Raw genomic sequence first — 14,430 nt, 5'->3', positions numbered from 1 at the left:
TGGGAATCAGGATGGGTCAGAATCGTGGCGTTTTGATCGAGGAATCGGCTAGGAGTATCGTCGGGTCACGTTACCGTTGAGGTCAGATTGGTCCCTTCAGCAACCTCGCCCATTCTACGGCGCAGCGGCGCAACACGCGGGGTCCCCGAGTGATAGCGGCTGGTCTATGCATGGTAGCACGCTATGACCACGCCACGTGAGGATCGTGAGGTAAACACGGACACGGAGTCGAAGAAGATACAAGCCTGATCGGTGACCAGGAAGTCGGGACATTCGGTGCCAAGTTACAATGTCACGAACACCTACGAATCGTCCCTCTGGAGACGATTCCTCTTCCCTTTTACCGTCGTGTTCCCATAACGATTATTAACCCGTGTAGGACGCGACGGAACCGTGCTCGGCACGGTTTAATGTTATTGGCCAGGAAAGTAATGTCGGGTCGGCATCGAAATCACTGGTACCTACCTTCGCCGGGACCTCGTTTCTTTCCTTTTTTCCCCTCGAATTTACAGCGGCGCTCGTGCGCGCGTTAATAGCGTTATCCGCGCGGATCGTTGTACACGTACGTCCGCGTCCTCGTCCTCGGGGTTCACGCGATCCATTCCACTCTAAATCCTGATCTTATCGCGCGACATTACGTGCATCTTCGCGCTCGACATCAGCGCGCATCAACGCGTCCTCGCGGCGCAATAAATTCGTCCGTTTGCTCCGCGGCCTCGGTGGACGGCCGACGCTGGCTGGACCGACGCTTCCCCACTTCCGTAATCGATGGATCTGGAAAGAAAGGATGACCGCGGCGATAATGTGCCGGAAGAACGATCCAGCGGGCCCCGCTGGTGATTCCAACGGCTGCGCAGGAAGCGCTTGCCGCGGAGCGCTGAACGGACGACGCCACGCAACGATCACCTGGGCTATTCAGTGCGCGATGACTTGATCTTATTATTGGGGCGACAGAATTGCCCGCGACGCCACGATGAGCATGGAGGTTGGCCGGGACTTTTCTCTTGATCGATCGTTGAAAAATTCGCGACGTACGCGTCTGTAAGAACTGTCGCCGTGGATAGAGCTGATGCGAATTGGCGAAGCGTCCAGTCGGATCGAGGGCCCTCGATCGTGGCGATGCGAAATTCCCCGCGTCACCAGTGACAAAGTGGTATGTTCACCTTTTTGCCCACCTTCCTGTCGAGGAAGCATCCCGTCCCGGATGATCGACGCGATGCTCGTGCGCCGATGAAACCAGAAGTCCTTGATCCGTGGGCGATGCAAAACGATCGTCGCTATAGTACCCGGAAGAAGGTGCGGTAGGTCAGCGTTCCGAAGTTGCCTGTGTTCCAGGTTCCAGGCTCTTCGTCCTCCGTGATCGAAGTTGAATTCGCAACACCCCCTGCTGTAATAGAATCCACTCCTGAAATTTATTCCCCTCTTCATTATGAAACTAGCGATCAGAAGGCATCCCAAGCTCGTTATCTCGTTCGCAATCATCGACACCTCGAGCGAACAGTCCCCGTCGAACACCCGCCAAACGGAACGAGTTGAATCAGAAAAAGATTCCGATAGGTCAGCAGCACGCGGGTCCCTCGATGCACGAAACGACTAGCATGCCCTCTGAAGAAGACCCATTTCCTCCATCGGCACTTTCCTGCCCCGTCTGCGTGTTCAGAGGGAACGGCCTGCCACGAGCACCTTTCGGTTTACACACCGTGTGGTAGCGCAAGCGATCCCGAGCGGTGCTGGGGTCTGCAGAATTTTCGCACGTATCCCCGAGAAGCGTCTATTGAAGCGAGAAGCCACAGCGCGGAGGTTGCAGCGAGCGTTACACGAGGAAGAGATTACGGGCTGTTCGGGTTCCGTGCTTTCTCTTCCACCGTCTCAATCCTCTGGCATTGTTCGGGGCCCTGGCGTCGCGTCGTCCTCCTCCTCTTCTTCTGCTTCCTCCTCTTCCTCATCTTCCTCCTCTTTCTCCTCTTCCTCCGCAGCGAGATCTTCCCACGCACGTGCCGGGGTCCGCGGGGCCCGCTGAATAATTACCAGATGAAGATACCGCCGCCTCGTGTAGGCTGAAATCGCGCCTCTCTTTCCACGTCGCTGGGCTCCTTCTTCATCGCACGCTCGCCCTCGTCGATGCTCGGGGATTTTGCAACGGTACCCGTGCGCCTATTTGACGACACGGCGCGACGCTACGCGTCCCTTCGCGGGCCGGCAACCCACGAGGATCGACCCCTGCTGAACTATCGCCGATGGTCCCGCGAAAGGCGCTCCACCAGCCAGGGTACAGGTACGCGATCCCTGGCCAGGCCAGCTCTCCTCGGGTTAGTTCCATTCAGCCTGCGATTACCAGCCTCTGCTTATCAATGGAACATTGTCTTGGGCCGTGGTAGGGGTGGACTCGATCGCGAACGAGATAGGTGATGGTTAAGTAATTAAGGTCGTCGAGTAGTTGGTTCGTGGCAACCATGGTTGTCAGCTCGGCTGTGAATGGGATATTGTTCTTGGGGTAATCGACGGGGAGCAGTTGCCTGGAATGTTGAGCCAGTGGTTGCTAAACATTTGGGGATAGCAGTGTCATGTCACGTCCCTCTGATCACCGAAAGTCCCTCGTCTATCGAATTACGCATACTCTGCTCGTATCCCACGAAGAAGTGACTAAATCACTGATCTAGGTCACGTTAGGCGTGGACTCCTCGAAGACACAGCGGCGTTATCGCTCCCCGCGATTCAGTCGCGTGTAATCGCGTCGAGGCGATCTTCCCCGCGGAAAGTGACAAACTGGGCATTGTGCCCGAACGAAAAGTGCCCTGCCCGACTCTCTCCCGCTTAAAATATTCCCCGAACTTTCTCCCGGCGCTGAGATTCGCCGCGATCGGAGCAGCGACGCTCGCTCCTGTTGCGTCACGTCATAACGCTCTGCCCGTGGGACATCGCGGGGATAAGCGAGACGGTGGATCGCACGAGCGTGTAACCGCGCGTCCAGCCGCGAACTTTATGCGCGCATTTGCATACAATCGCCGCGCGCGAGCCTCCCGTTCGTTGACGGCTGTCCCACAAACGTCGCGATCCTTCTGATCCGCGACCGTCAAATTCGCGGCTGCTCCGTCAACGTTTCCGAGCGTCCCGCCCCGCGGAATCGCCGACCGCGTGAAATTCGTCGCGGAATGTAAGGCAGGGTCTCCGAAGGGCGGTGGACGTCCGAAGACAGCCGGACGGTGCTGGTACTTGCTCCGCGGAGGAACGAAAGAGAAATCGCGAGGACTCGCGCGGCAGCTTCTTCTTTTCTCTAGCTTTGCTTCTAATTAACGGCAGCAGCGTGTTAATTGTCCAGCTGCCTGTGTCGTCGGTACGCCATGGAGAATTCCTTGGCGCGGGTTGAGCAGGTTCAGCCTTGGGTTCAGCGGAATTCTTGCCGCTTGATGCAATAAGTGCTTCCACGAAAACGGCCAAGTGTCATCGAAAGTGAATTCTTCGAGTTTCTCCTGCAGCCCGGGCTGCTGTAAAAACAACCCCGGCGGGGATCGCAAGGCTGCTCCTAAATCTAAGGATTTCTATTAAACCAACGCGCTTAACGACATCCTTGCCCCTTTCTGTTTCAGAGGTGGCAGAGAAGATGGTTCGTCCTGTACGACGACGGAGAGCTGACTTACTCGGTGGACGAGCACGTGAGTTTCATGCAAAAACGATTTAATGGAAATTTCCGGCACGACGCCAGCTGCGCGCGGCAAATCGAATCCTCTTACAGTGGACGAAATTTCTATAAGAACGCTACTATTTTTAATCAAAAATGGCAAGTAATGTGCTAATGCAATTAATGTAGGGCTAGGAAATTTGTGGTGACGGAAGGATACGAAGTAAGAAAAAGTATTAAGAATTTTAAAAAATCGTTGTATTTTTGTTATAAAGTATATATAATACTTTAAAGTACAGAAAACTAACGAAATTTGCATAGGAACAGTGTATTAAAAACAAAACAGTAGTACAAAAAACATAAAAAGTATAATATTAATAAGATGTAGTTCCACCATTATGCTGAATTACTTGAAATATTCTGTTCTCCATACTACAAATTAATTTTTGTAACGTAATATGGATTTTACTCCACTCAACTCTAATTGCCTTTTCGAGCTCCTTAATGTTATTATACTGCTTCCCATTTTTATATACGGCTCTTGATAGGATTCCCCATAAGTTTTCTATTGGATTTAAGTCCGGGGAACCAGCGGGCCACTTCATAAGTGGCAAATCTTTTTGCCGAAACCATTCGCATGACTTCTTAGAAGCATGAATTGCTGCATTATGTTGTTGAAAAACAACATTTTCTTCGTGACTGTCTTCAATAAATGGAATCAAACAATATTCCAATAAGTCTATGTAGTTTTCTGAATTCATTCTTGTAGAAATTTTACAAAGTGGCATTTTAGAGGAGTAACTGAATGCAGCCCACACCATCAAAGTTCCTCCGCCGAGATTTCTACTCATGGCAACAGATTTATCTAAGTCGTGCCAGTAATATTTAAACCCATCAGGTCCGTCTAAATTAATTTTTTTTCTAATCTTGCACGTTTATGCTCCTGCGTAAGAGGTGGCTTCAACGACTTTTTCCTCCATTTCAATCTTTTATCTCGCTGCAATATTTGTTGCACACGTCGCGTGGTCACTGGTACTTCCAAAATTTTTGTTACTTCACTAGCGGTTTTATTTTGGGTCGATATTTCTTTAAATTTTCGCGAACGATCACGCCTTGTTAATTTTGTATTTCCACCTGTATAATGATTTTTGCCACAGTGTTCGTGTAATTGTAAAAAATTGTGTATACAAGTAGTGGATCTACTAATTTTTTTAACGATCTCTCGAAGAGACAATCCTGCATCGCGGTATGCTTCTATTTTTGCTTGTTCTTCTGAGCTTAAAACTTTTCTTCGTGGCATTTTGGTTGAACAGAAATTATTTAATGAATTACCGTATATATTTAACAAATGCAATATTATATACTGATAACACTGACTATCTCAAATGTTGAAACAGAACTAAATCAATGTGACCATTCTTATAGAAATTTCGCACTGACTTCGGTCAACGAGTGACTGTTGTACACACTAGAAGACTCGCAACTTTGTTTACACAAATCGTTCCATAATAAAGGCATTGCAGTGTTCGTAAGGTTCCAGATCTACAATTAGTAAAAATTTATGGAATACATTACTTTTTGTGAGTGAATCAGTGTGTTCTTATAGACATTTCGTCCACTGTAGCTCACCGTTCCCGCGGGAACGACGCGCCACGCGTATTCGCGCAGGAAATCCACTTTACCCCTGACAAATCCGTTTAACGTCCTGATACGGTTTCATTCAGCTCCGTCGGAAACGATTGCCTCGGGAACGTTGACCCCAATTTAAATTCACCGTCCACGATGAGGACACGACACCAAGGTAGCCGCGCCAAAGCCAGCCCTCTTACCGAAAAACGCCGGTGGTTTTTCCAACAGGCTCGTTCACACGATGCTGTCGCAAATCTCGTCGCTGATGAATGTCCTCGCGAAGGGCTCGCAGCCATTCCAGCTGTTCCACAGGTACGCGTTGCCCATCGCGAATCGTGAACTGTCAGACATCCAGCGTTATGGCAGGCAGTGAATCAAAGGCTGCCCCTTGAAGTGGCTCCCTCGGAGTCTAGGAGTGCCAAAGGTCCGCGTCAATTGTAGTTACCTAGCCTCCTGCGCGGCCACCGGCAGCACCATCAATACTGCCAGAGTGTCAGCCGAGAAACGAGTGCGAGCCTTCTGCCTATCGTCGTTCCCGACCATCGTCTTCTGACGTCGATGACCGCGGTAATGCTAGAAAACGTCAGAATTGATTTAAGCCCAGACAGATGGCTGGGTAAAAGGTGTACTCCGCGATCCCTTAGTAGGTACTTTCTCCGCTGGTAGTGGGAAGAGATAATGTTAGCGGTAACCTTCCCGGAGAAATGCTTTTGATTTTCAGACTCATTATCTTCCAGACCCTTTCGTTTGCCTGCGTGAAAAACGGCATTTCTTGGGCCACCCTGTCTGTTTCCTCCTCCACCCTTTAACGTGGGTAGTTCTTGACACGGTGTATAGATCACGAATGTCCTGGCGCGGGAACCACGAGCTTAATCTGAGTCGCAGATGGGTCTGGATGGGACGTGATTTTTCCAGGGCGTTCTATTATTGGCAATGAACACGCGAAGACGAAATTAAAGTAACGAGACACGCGCTCGATCGCCAGGCCGATACCCGCGGTGGACGCCGCCTCGATTTCAGCGTGCAACGGACAACTCGGCCATCTTCGAAGCCAGATTAATGATCCGGTCGCGGGGCTTAAGAGGGCCATTCGTTTCGAGAATAATCTCGGCCGAAAAATGCGAAAAGATAATAAGCGGCGCGGCCGCGGATATGCGTGTCTCTACCCCTTCGACGGCGGTGGACCTGGTCGTCCTTGAGGTGGAATGAGAAATTGGGCTAACGGGTCGGAATAAGTCAGACGAAAGTGGTGCCCGCCAGACGGTCCATTGCTTCTCCTCGCGTGAAATGTTTTGCAAAGGAGGGTCAAGCGCGATTCGCCAGAATCGGCAGCAGAATTTAGAGGCTGCATAGCGAGCGCTGCTACTGCGGAGGAAAGGGAGTAAAAGGAGTCGAAGCGTCCCGTAGAGCGTACATACATTTATCAGCGCGCTCTTTGAACGGGACAAGCCTAATCGGTCGATTCGCTGGTCGGTCGCGCGAGCCCAATAATCGATAGTTAATTGGAAATGGCGTTTCTCGTGGGGCCTCGTCCCCGCTGTCGGCGGAGCCAGCGATACACAGCGGAACGGTCACCGGTGGCCAATTATGCAAATCCGTTTGCGGGAAAAGGAGGAACTGTTGCGGAATTAATCGGTCTGAATTGGAACGATTAGCCCGAGGAATCGAGTGTTCTTTTAATTATCGCGTGTGTCACGGCGGGTAGAGCGGTGGTGAGCAACTTTTTGTCCGAAGTGGGCCACGAGTGGATACCTACTACACTACGCGGGCCGCAATATTAAATACATAAATATAACTAATCCAAGAATTTTAATTTATGGGCTGAATTTGTTATTTCTGACATTGATTTACGATAAAACGGTTTTTTTTAATTTGATGTGAAGTTTATTAGTAATATATATACAGTAATATATACCTACATATTATAATATAAACAGGTATATGTATTGTATATTTTTCTAATTAAATGAACTTAAATAACCATTGATATTTACTTAATGAGATACTTGATTCTGTTTCTCATTAACGAGCTTGAGAATGTTGAGTGCGATACTCGAAACTGCTACTCTAATACAATTATTTAATCGTTCGTCAGCGAGTCGATTACGACGATCACTTTTTAAAATTTTCATTTCCGAGAATAGTTGATCACACGCATACGTACTGCCAAATAAGCTCATTATTTGCCTGGAGTGGATAGCTAGCAATGGAAATTTACTAGTCGGAAAGTACCACTTATAAAACTCAATAAGACTAGCATTCTGAAATTTATTCCTTAATTCTGTGTCGTTTTGTAAAACGACTAGTTCCATTTGAAATTCTCCAGGAATTATTTTAGCTTTAGCATTTATATTAAAGGGTGATGGAAAAATATCAAAACTTGTTTGATTTTCGCGGAAGTGTTTGAATCGTAAACTGAAATCTCCTCCGCATATTTCTTCGTTTGAGATGGATTTTCTTTTTTTCAGCACGAATGCGAGTGAGCAACTATTCTCGAGAATGAAATTTTTTTAAAAATGATCGTCGTAATCGACTCGATGACGAACGATTAAACAATTGTATTAGAAATCACTTAAAAGGGCATTAAATAAAGTACCAAATAAACAGTTTTCAATTTTTTTTTTATCATAATTAACAGAAATGAAAAAAAAAACAAATAAACGTAAAAAATATAAAATTATACATTAGAAAGGGATAATTTCATCCTATTTTATTACGCAAAATTCATTCCGATATCTTTTACAGTTCAAAAGATATATGCCAATGTCCAGGCGGGCCGCAGGTCAGCGGCTAGCGGGTCAAACGCGGCCCGCGGGCCGCGGGTTGCTTATCAGTGGGGTAGAGGACGTACGCGCGTCGGAAAATTGGATCCCTGGGCCCGCCATTAATTACTGCCGAGAAAGATTCTACATTCTATCGCTTTCGTCGCCGAGAAAGGAGCAGGACGACGATGGCGTCTCGATACGCGACGCCTGGAGAACTCGATGACTGAGGCCGATTACGAGCGAACCAGGCGGCTTGATTTACCTGTGAGACTAATTAAATGAATTAGCCACTTGCCACCGGCATAAATTATTCAGGGGATGGGATGGTATCGAGTCTGTTTGCTCGTCCAGATGATTTCGAGCACGTTGCCCGGCGAGACTCTTGTACTCGGACGTGCATAGAAATCCTCGGACCGTGACGCGATTTCGGTGGAGGAATTGCGTTTTCAACTGCTGTCAGCCATTGCTCGCCAGCTGAATAACGCGGACGATCGAACAGCAAGCCCATTCACCGTATTATTTTCGTGCTGTCATTAGCTTCTTTCTTTAGCGGACGAGCTATTGATACGGACGGGGCTAATAGGAAACGTATCATCGGTTCAGTAACGTTACAGGACGCTGATGACGTTGACGACGTTGACGAGGACGATAAGATCGGCGAGGATACGAGCGACTCCCTTTTCTGGCGGCGCGGCGACGCGTTCTTCGGTCCAAACGCCAGTTAATCAGCTGACCCCAATTAAACGATAGCCATGGGCTAGCCCAGGCGAGACAACGGCTGCGTACGTCGATAAATGTTAATGAACCGTGGCGTAATAGCATCATACCACGATAATAACCGGGGAGTCTGTTGCTCGGCCATTAAGGGTGCCTTTGTTCCACCTACGATTCGATTATTCCGTCGCGTGCATTACGTACCTACGTATACCGTAACGGTGCCCGTTCCCAATTACTCTACGGTTTAATTGCGAGCAACAGTCAGCCGTGCTTGTCTCTTAATGGGAGGACTACGGCGGTTGTTCTGGGTGTAGGAAAAAAAGGAGCAACTACCGGTTCGTTAACAAACGTTTATGCCATCAATCGTGGAATGTACATAGCTACGTACATCGTATAGACTTAGAGATAGAGTTTGGTATTTCAGAGCTGAACGTAGAATTATACCGATCTGGAAGTTAGAAGTGGAGCGATTAAAAGTTCACCGTGCGGGGCACGACGGAGAATTTCCAATTAGCAGGTATCAGAATAATCTGTGTCCCTCGTAAGGCTGCGTTTGCTCGTCGAGCAGTCGCCGCGATTTATCCGCAGACTAGACACCAGGAATAATCCAAGAATCCTCCTCCTCCTCCCCCCGCCCCAACCCTCGTCATCGAGATGCTCCAATCAGGAGATATCAGGGCGATCTGTTTGCTCGTTCCGCGGTACGTCAAGCACGGCCTGATTATCCCTTCGTTCCTCCTTTTACTCCCGTTGGCCGTGTCGATGATGCTACCATCGCAGTCCACCTTGCCCCTTCCTATATTCGATATTAATACCGATACGCGTGCAGGGATTTGCATTGATGGCCTCCTCGCCGTGTCCGCGGTGTCCACACATCGTCGCGGTCGCGTGTGCAGCCTGCACGCGCTGTCTTCTGCCTGCGTTTAATCCGACTCCCTTACGTAATGCCTGTCGAGCCGAGAGCCGAGCCGAGAGCGGCCGAGATAACGACGAGCGCTAGGAAGTCGCGAGGGTAGGCTTGCATTAGGGATGACGGCACTCCGGCCATGTTTTATCTGCACGAGGAAGTATGTACTCGCTCGGATCTGAGGGATGCGCGGCGCGAGCTGGCCGACGATACGGCCCGATGCGCGTACGTAAATGACGGTGCAGGGGAATTGATTTTTGCTTGAATAAATGCTCGATACCTTATCCAGGGAACACCGTCGGGCCCAGCAGATTGCGGATAGCTCGTGAAAGCTGATAGCCGGCGATACGTCGGCCGGGAAACGTTCACGACCGTCAGGCTCGTAATCAAATTAGACCCTAATTGAAACCTCGGTCGCGACCTCACGAACCAGAGGCACGACTATCTTGTCATCGGCTCATCCTACACGGTCGCGTCGTGGGGAGGGAAATTAACGATCGCGTCCCGCCGCGTTTGCACCTGCCGGCCGTTCTGCTCGCATCTAATTCCAGGATCACCGGAGACCAGCGTCGTGGCTTACCGCCACGTAACGGTACCGATTTCCCCCAAAAATCCAACCGGTTGCCGGCATTCCGCAGCGATAAAAGACCGCCTCGAAAAAGCGCACGCGAGCTAAATGGGCCCGTCTCGTCGCTCCATCTGCCTCCCAAATGGACGTCCCGCTTGGAAGTGCAGGGGATCGACGTGTCCGGTCGGACGTTATCAGGAAAATTAACGATCCCGTCGCCATTTACACCTGGCAGCCGGTGGCGTGCAACGCTCCGAGTGCTCGCATCTAATTCCCGGATCGGCGCTCAGCTTGCCCTTCTAAGGCTGCAACGGTCCCTCGCCGGCTCCCGTCCCTTATTCTGGGCTATCTTCATCGCGGCCTAGCGAGCGAAACTCATGGAAATGCGTCGGTAGCTATCTGGCGATCGAGCACGTGGTCGCGCGACCTTGTTCAGCTCTCGCCGTTGCCGCGACGGTGGTTGGTAGCAGGTCCCGGAGGGAGAGGTGTGGCGAGCATGGAATCCGTCGTTCGCTAGTGCCAGAGACACGCACCGGGGCTCCGAATTCCTTACGTTAATTTCCACGTCGGGCGTCCGCGTCCTATCAGCTCGGTCTTCCAGGAAGACAATAGCGGTAGGAGCGGAGGTGGAAGGCTGGTCGAGCGCGCGACCCGGCGCGTCGCCTTTAAAGCGGCGCAGATAACAGAAGCTGGTACCGCTAGCGGAGAGATGTGGGCGCCTCCATTACCCAACTGTTCAACCTGTTCAACCCGCAATCAGACTCACGCGAGACCTGCCCGACGACGGCTTTAAACTAGACCGAACCAACGACGAGAGGCCTATGTTTAATGGCCAAGCGTTGCTGTGCTTGTCTCTCCCTCTCCATCCCCCTTTCTCTCTCTCTCCCTCGCTCTCCACTTTTCTCTTCCTCTCTCGCGCCTATCGTCGCGTCCCCCTTCGGCCTCTCTTTCGTGTTCGTCCTTCTACGACGGTGTGCACGGTCCCCGTGGTGAACAGTTAGCCGGAACACGGAAGCTGGGCTTTTACGGTTCAATGGAACGCGATCCTTGGCGGGCTGTATCGATCCAGGGGATCGGCTCTTGTCGATTCGACGAAACCGAGGCGGCTGTCGCCTTGACGAAGGTCGATGGTTTCCGCGGTCGGTGTTCTGTGATGACACCTCGGCGCCTGGATACTCGCTTCTCTCCTTTCTTTCAGAACATCTGGGATTCTCCTGTCGCGAATTAGTAATCGGAGGGTTCAGCGTTTCTTGGGAAATCTGTTTGGCGTTCTAGGAATCCCAGAGCCCCGGGTGTCAAATAGAATCGTGATTTACCGCGTCGTTATACAGACTCCAATCTTCCTAGCGGTCGAATTTTCACGGGGGGCCCTGATTCTCCGGAGGAAAGGGACACTTGTCGGCGCTAGGAGTCGAGGATGCGGGTCGAACGAAATCCTCGTGGCCGGGCGAGAGTGGGGCTGGAACTCATTTCGAAAATTCCTCAGGGAGAAGTATGTAATTATCTGGGAATAATGGACACCCTAGGCGGGCCGGTATCTTTGGTCCAGCTGCATCCAGCCGGGCTTGGCTGAAACGCCTGCGGATTTATTGTCCACGCCCGCTTGTCCTCTTCTCGAAACCTGTTGATATGCAGAGTAGTCCCTTTCGAAGGTAATATCATCTTTCCATTACTATCATATTTTCCGGAATAGGTACTCAAGATTCCAGCCACTCCGACGAGATCGGAGGCATACGACCCTCCGCCTCCGCCATACGTAGGTACATACGTATAATCCGTCGAAATCCCTGCGACCCAAACATCCCTGAAGCATTAGTAGCCAAGGGCCTGGCGTTTCCGACCGCGACGAGATATGCAAACAGAACGATAGTAAGCTGTCGTAAAAATGCCTGCTTTCTGCGCAGAGAGAGAGAGAGACAGCCCCAGAGGATAGGTGTGCGAACGGCAGGATCCTCCAGGCACGAGAGGCTTTTGTCGAATTTTCTGTAGACCGGCTGGCAAGACTGGTCGACCTCTGGTCGCTGCTTTTTGTTCCTCCTTTTCCCGCAGACATCCTGTTGTCGTATTGCTCCCGTCCATTTGTGGCTCGATCCGGCCTGGACGGGCAAGAAACAGTCACGAGGATAAGGGGATCCTCGGTTGGGACGAGGTGTTAGCCAACCGCAATTATCAGTAATGATAGGCCCGTGGCCCGTTCCCCCCTGTTCTATCATAGCAGCGACAGTTATTCACCGCTGTGCTGATCACCGGTCGCGCATCAACGAATGTACGTGACCCCGCGGGATCATTGAATCATACCAGGACCACGGACTTTCCGTTAGGTCTCTCCTGGAACGTAGAATCACGCGGACACAGCAAATTCTGCTTCTGGCTAGCTCGCCGCGCTGCGGAGCTCCGGGAATAAAATTATTATAGTCGAGTAGGTTCCTCTGGAAATTGATCTTGTCTCTCCTCCGACTCTTCGCATCGTAGGTATTTGCCTCCACGTCCCGAAACTTTCATCTCCTCCCCGTGCATTCTTCATACTTGTCTCTTCATCTTCACCTACAATGTTCATCCAAGCAGCGTTGAGAGCCTCCTCGCGGTTGTTCCCAGTCCTCCCAGTCAGCAACAAACAGCCGTGTCCATGCTCGCGTACATCGATGATAATAATTATCGTGTTACGATGAATGACTTTCTCGTTCGGTGGTTGCAACCGTTGCATAGCTGGGCGCACAGCGCGCCGGTGCGTGTGTGCACGTGTACAGAGATATCGGATCGTTTGTCTCGAACTGTCTGCCGCTTCCGTCACTCCGATCCCGGGCTGTTCGCCTGGATCACCGTAGAGGAGCCACGTACTCGTCGTTACTCGAGCGGATTCCTATCAGTGACATGCAAATCGATCTCCCTGCTCGACCTTTGCTACGAAACGGACGTATCTCTGGTAGGCGGTGGTGTATCTACCAGCCCACCACGTACATATTTACGTATAGGTATCGTTGCCTTCGATCTATACCCTTCGGAGGAAGACCCTCCGCCCTTCGGCCCCTGTCTCGGCTGCGGGAACATCGTCCTGGCTCGCCCTGGGATTTCTCGGAGTCAGTGCCTCCGAAGGACCGGCGTTTAGTTTGTAGGACGCTCCGCTCGTCTGGAATCTGGACAGTCGAGTCGAAAGATCTGTGGTAGGTATTAGCACTTTGTGAAACACATACTGGGAAACTCGAGTGTTTAATTAGTTCGGCGATAGAGTAGTGGAAGATTGAAATGGTTGTCTAATTGGTGCAGTACCTACTTTGGATTTCAACCACACAAAGTTTTTATTCTTTTTTTTTTAAAGAGACAAGAGCTTTGTGTTGTGCACCACGCGCAAGGAAAGCCTGTTCAAATGTTACCGAATCGTTGGGATTTTAGCAAGGAAGAAGACTGTTCTCTAGAACAATAAGAAGCTCGCGTCTCTAACACGATCCTCTTTCTTCCTCCCAGTGTTTCATCTTCCTTTTGAAAACCGGCCTTCAGCGTCTCTCGGGCTTTATTTGCCTGGTGGTCCTGCTCTTTTCTGTCCCCTCCCCGCCTTCTTCTTCTCCTTCGTCTTCTTCTTTTCTGGTCCAGATGCTGCACGAAATCACTGAAGTGTTCTCCTCGGCGAGAGTTGGCCTCGCCGTGGCGCCCAAACGAGTTTTAAATTGCACCGGCCGGGCATTTGAATGCGAAAACACGCGAGGATGCGAGCCTGGGCCGCCTAAACGCACCTGATCGTCCAGCTCTCTAAGTCCTTTGCCTTTGTGCGCGCTACTCGCCTGAAGGCGCAAATTGAAAGTCTGAAAGTGGATGATGCGGCTGTTTCTCTCAAGATTATCTAGTTCCTGGAATAGCTTGCATCTATTTCACGCTACTGGTAAGCCTAGAATTCTAGAAGAACACAGCGTTCAGGAACTACGGGCCGAGCGTTCTCTGATGTTAGGCGGGATTTAAGCTCCTCTGGGATAGACGAACGCGAGACTAGGGTTACAGTAGGCCTAGGGGGCCTAGACCAAGCGAGTATTCACGTTGCCTTATGTAAGCCGGGGCTGGACAGGGCTGAGCCTACGGCTACGCTGGATTTAAGTTGGCATAAGGTTAGATTACCGTAAATAAAGTTGATCCTATCGCCACAATAAGCTCGCAACATTGCGGCCGGTGGCAGCTCGCCACTCAAGGCCTACCACCGCCGCGAAATATCGAAAAACCAGGGACATCCTGGCTGGGG

The 14,430-nt window shown here is 50.7% G+C and overlaps 1 protein-coding gene across 9 annotated transcripts in view; it reads left to right on the top strand.

Annotated features, from left to right (window-relative positions):
* The window catches only part of Osp (myosin phosphatase Rho interacting protein outspread), a 146,681-nt gene that overhangs the window by 82,632 nt on the left and 49,619 nt on the right, over nt 1–14,430 (top strand). For all 9 annotated transcript variants that reach the window (XM_076817896.1, XM_076817900.1, XM_076817897.1 and 6 more), the window contains one exon: nt 3,588–3,653. In XM_076817896.1, the coding sequence (XP_076674011.1) occupies nt 3,588–3,653 (66 nt within the window). The remainder of the gene's footprint in view (nt 1–3,587; nt 3,654–14,430) is intronic.

This window comes from Andrena cerasifolii, chromosome 8 (assembly GCF_050908995.1).
Source record: "Andrena cerasifolii isolate SP2316 chromosome 8, iyAndCera1_principal, whole genome shotgun sequence".
In the NCBI taxonomy this organism is placed as follows: domain Eukaryota; kingdom Metazoa; phylum Arthropoda; class Insecta; order Hymenoptera; family Andrenidae; genus Andrena; species Andrena cerasifolii.
The sequence above is the reverse complement of the archived record's forward strand: the minus strand, read 5'-3'. Positions and strand labels throughout refer to the sequence as shown.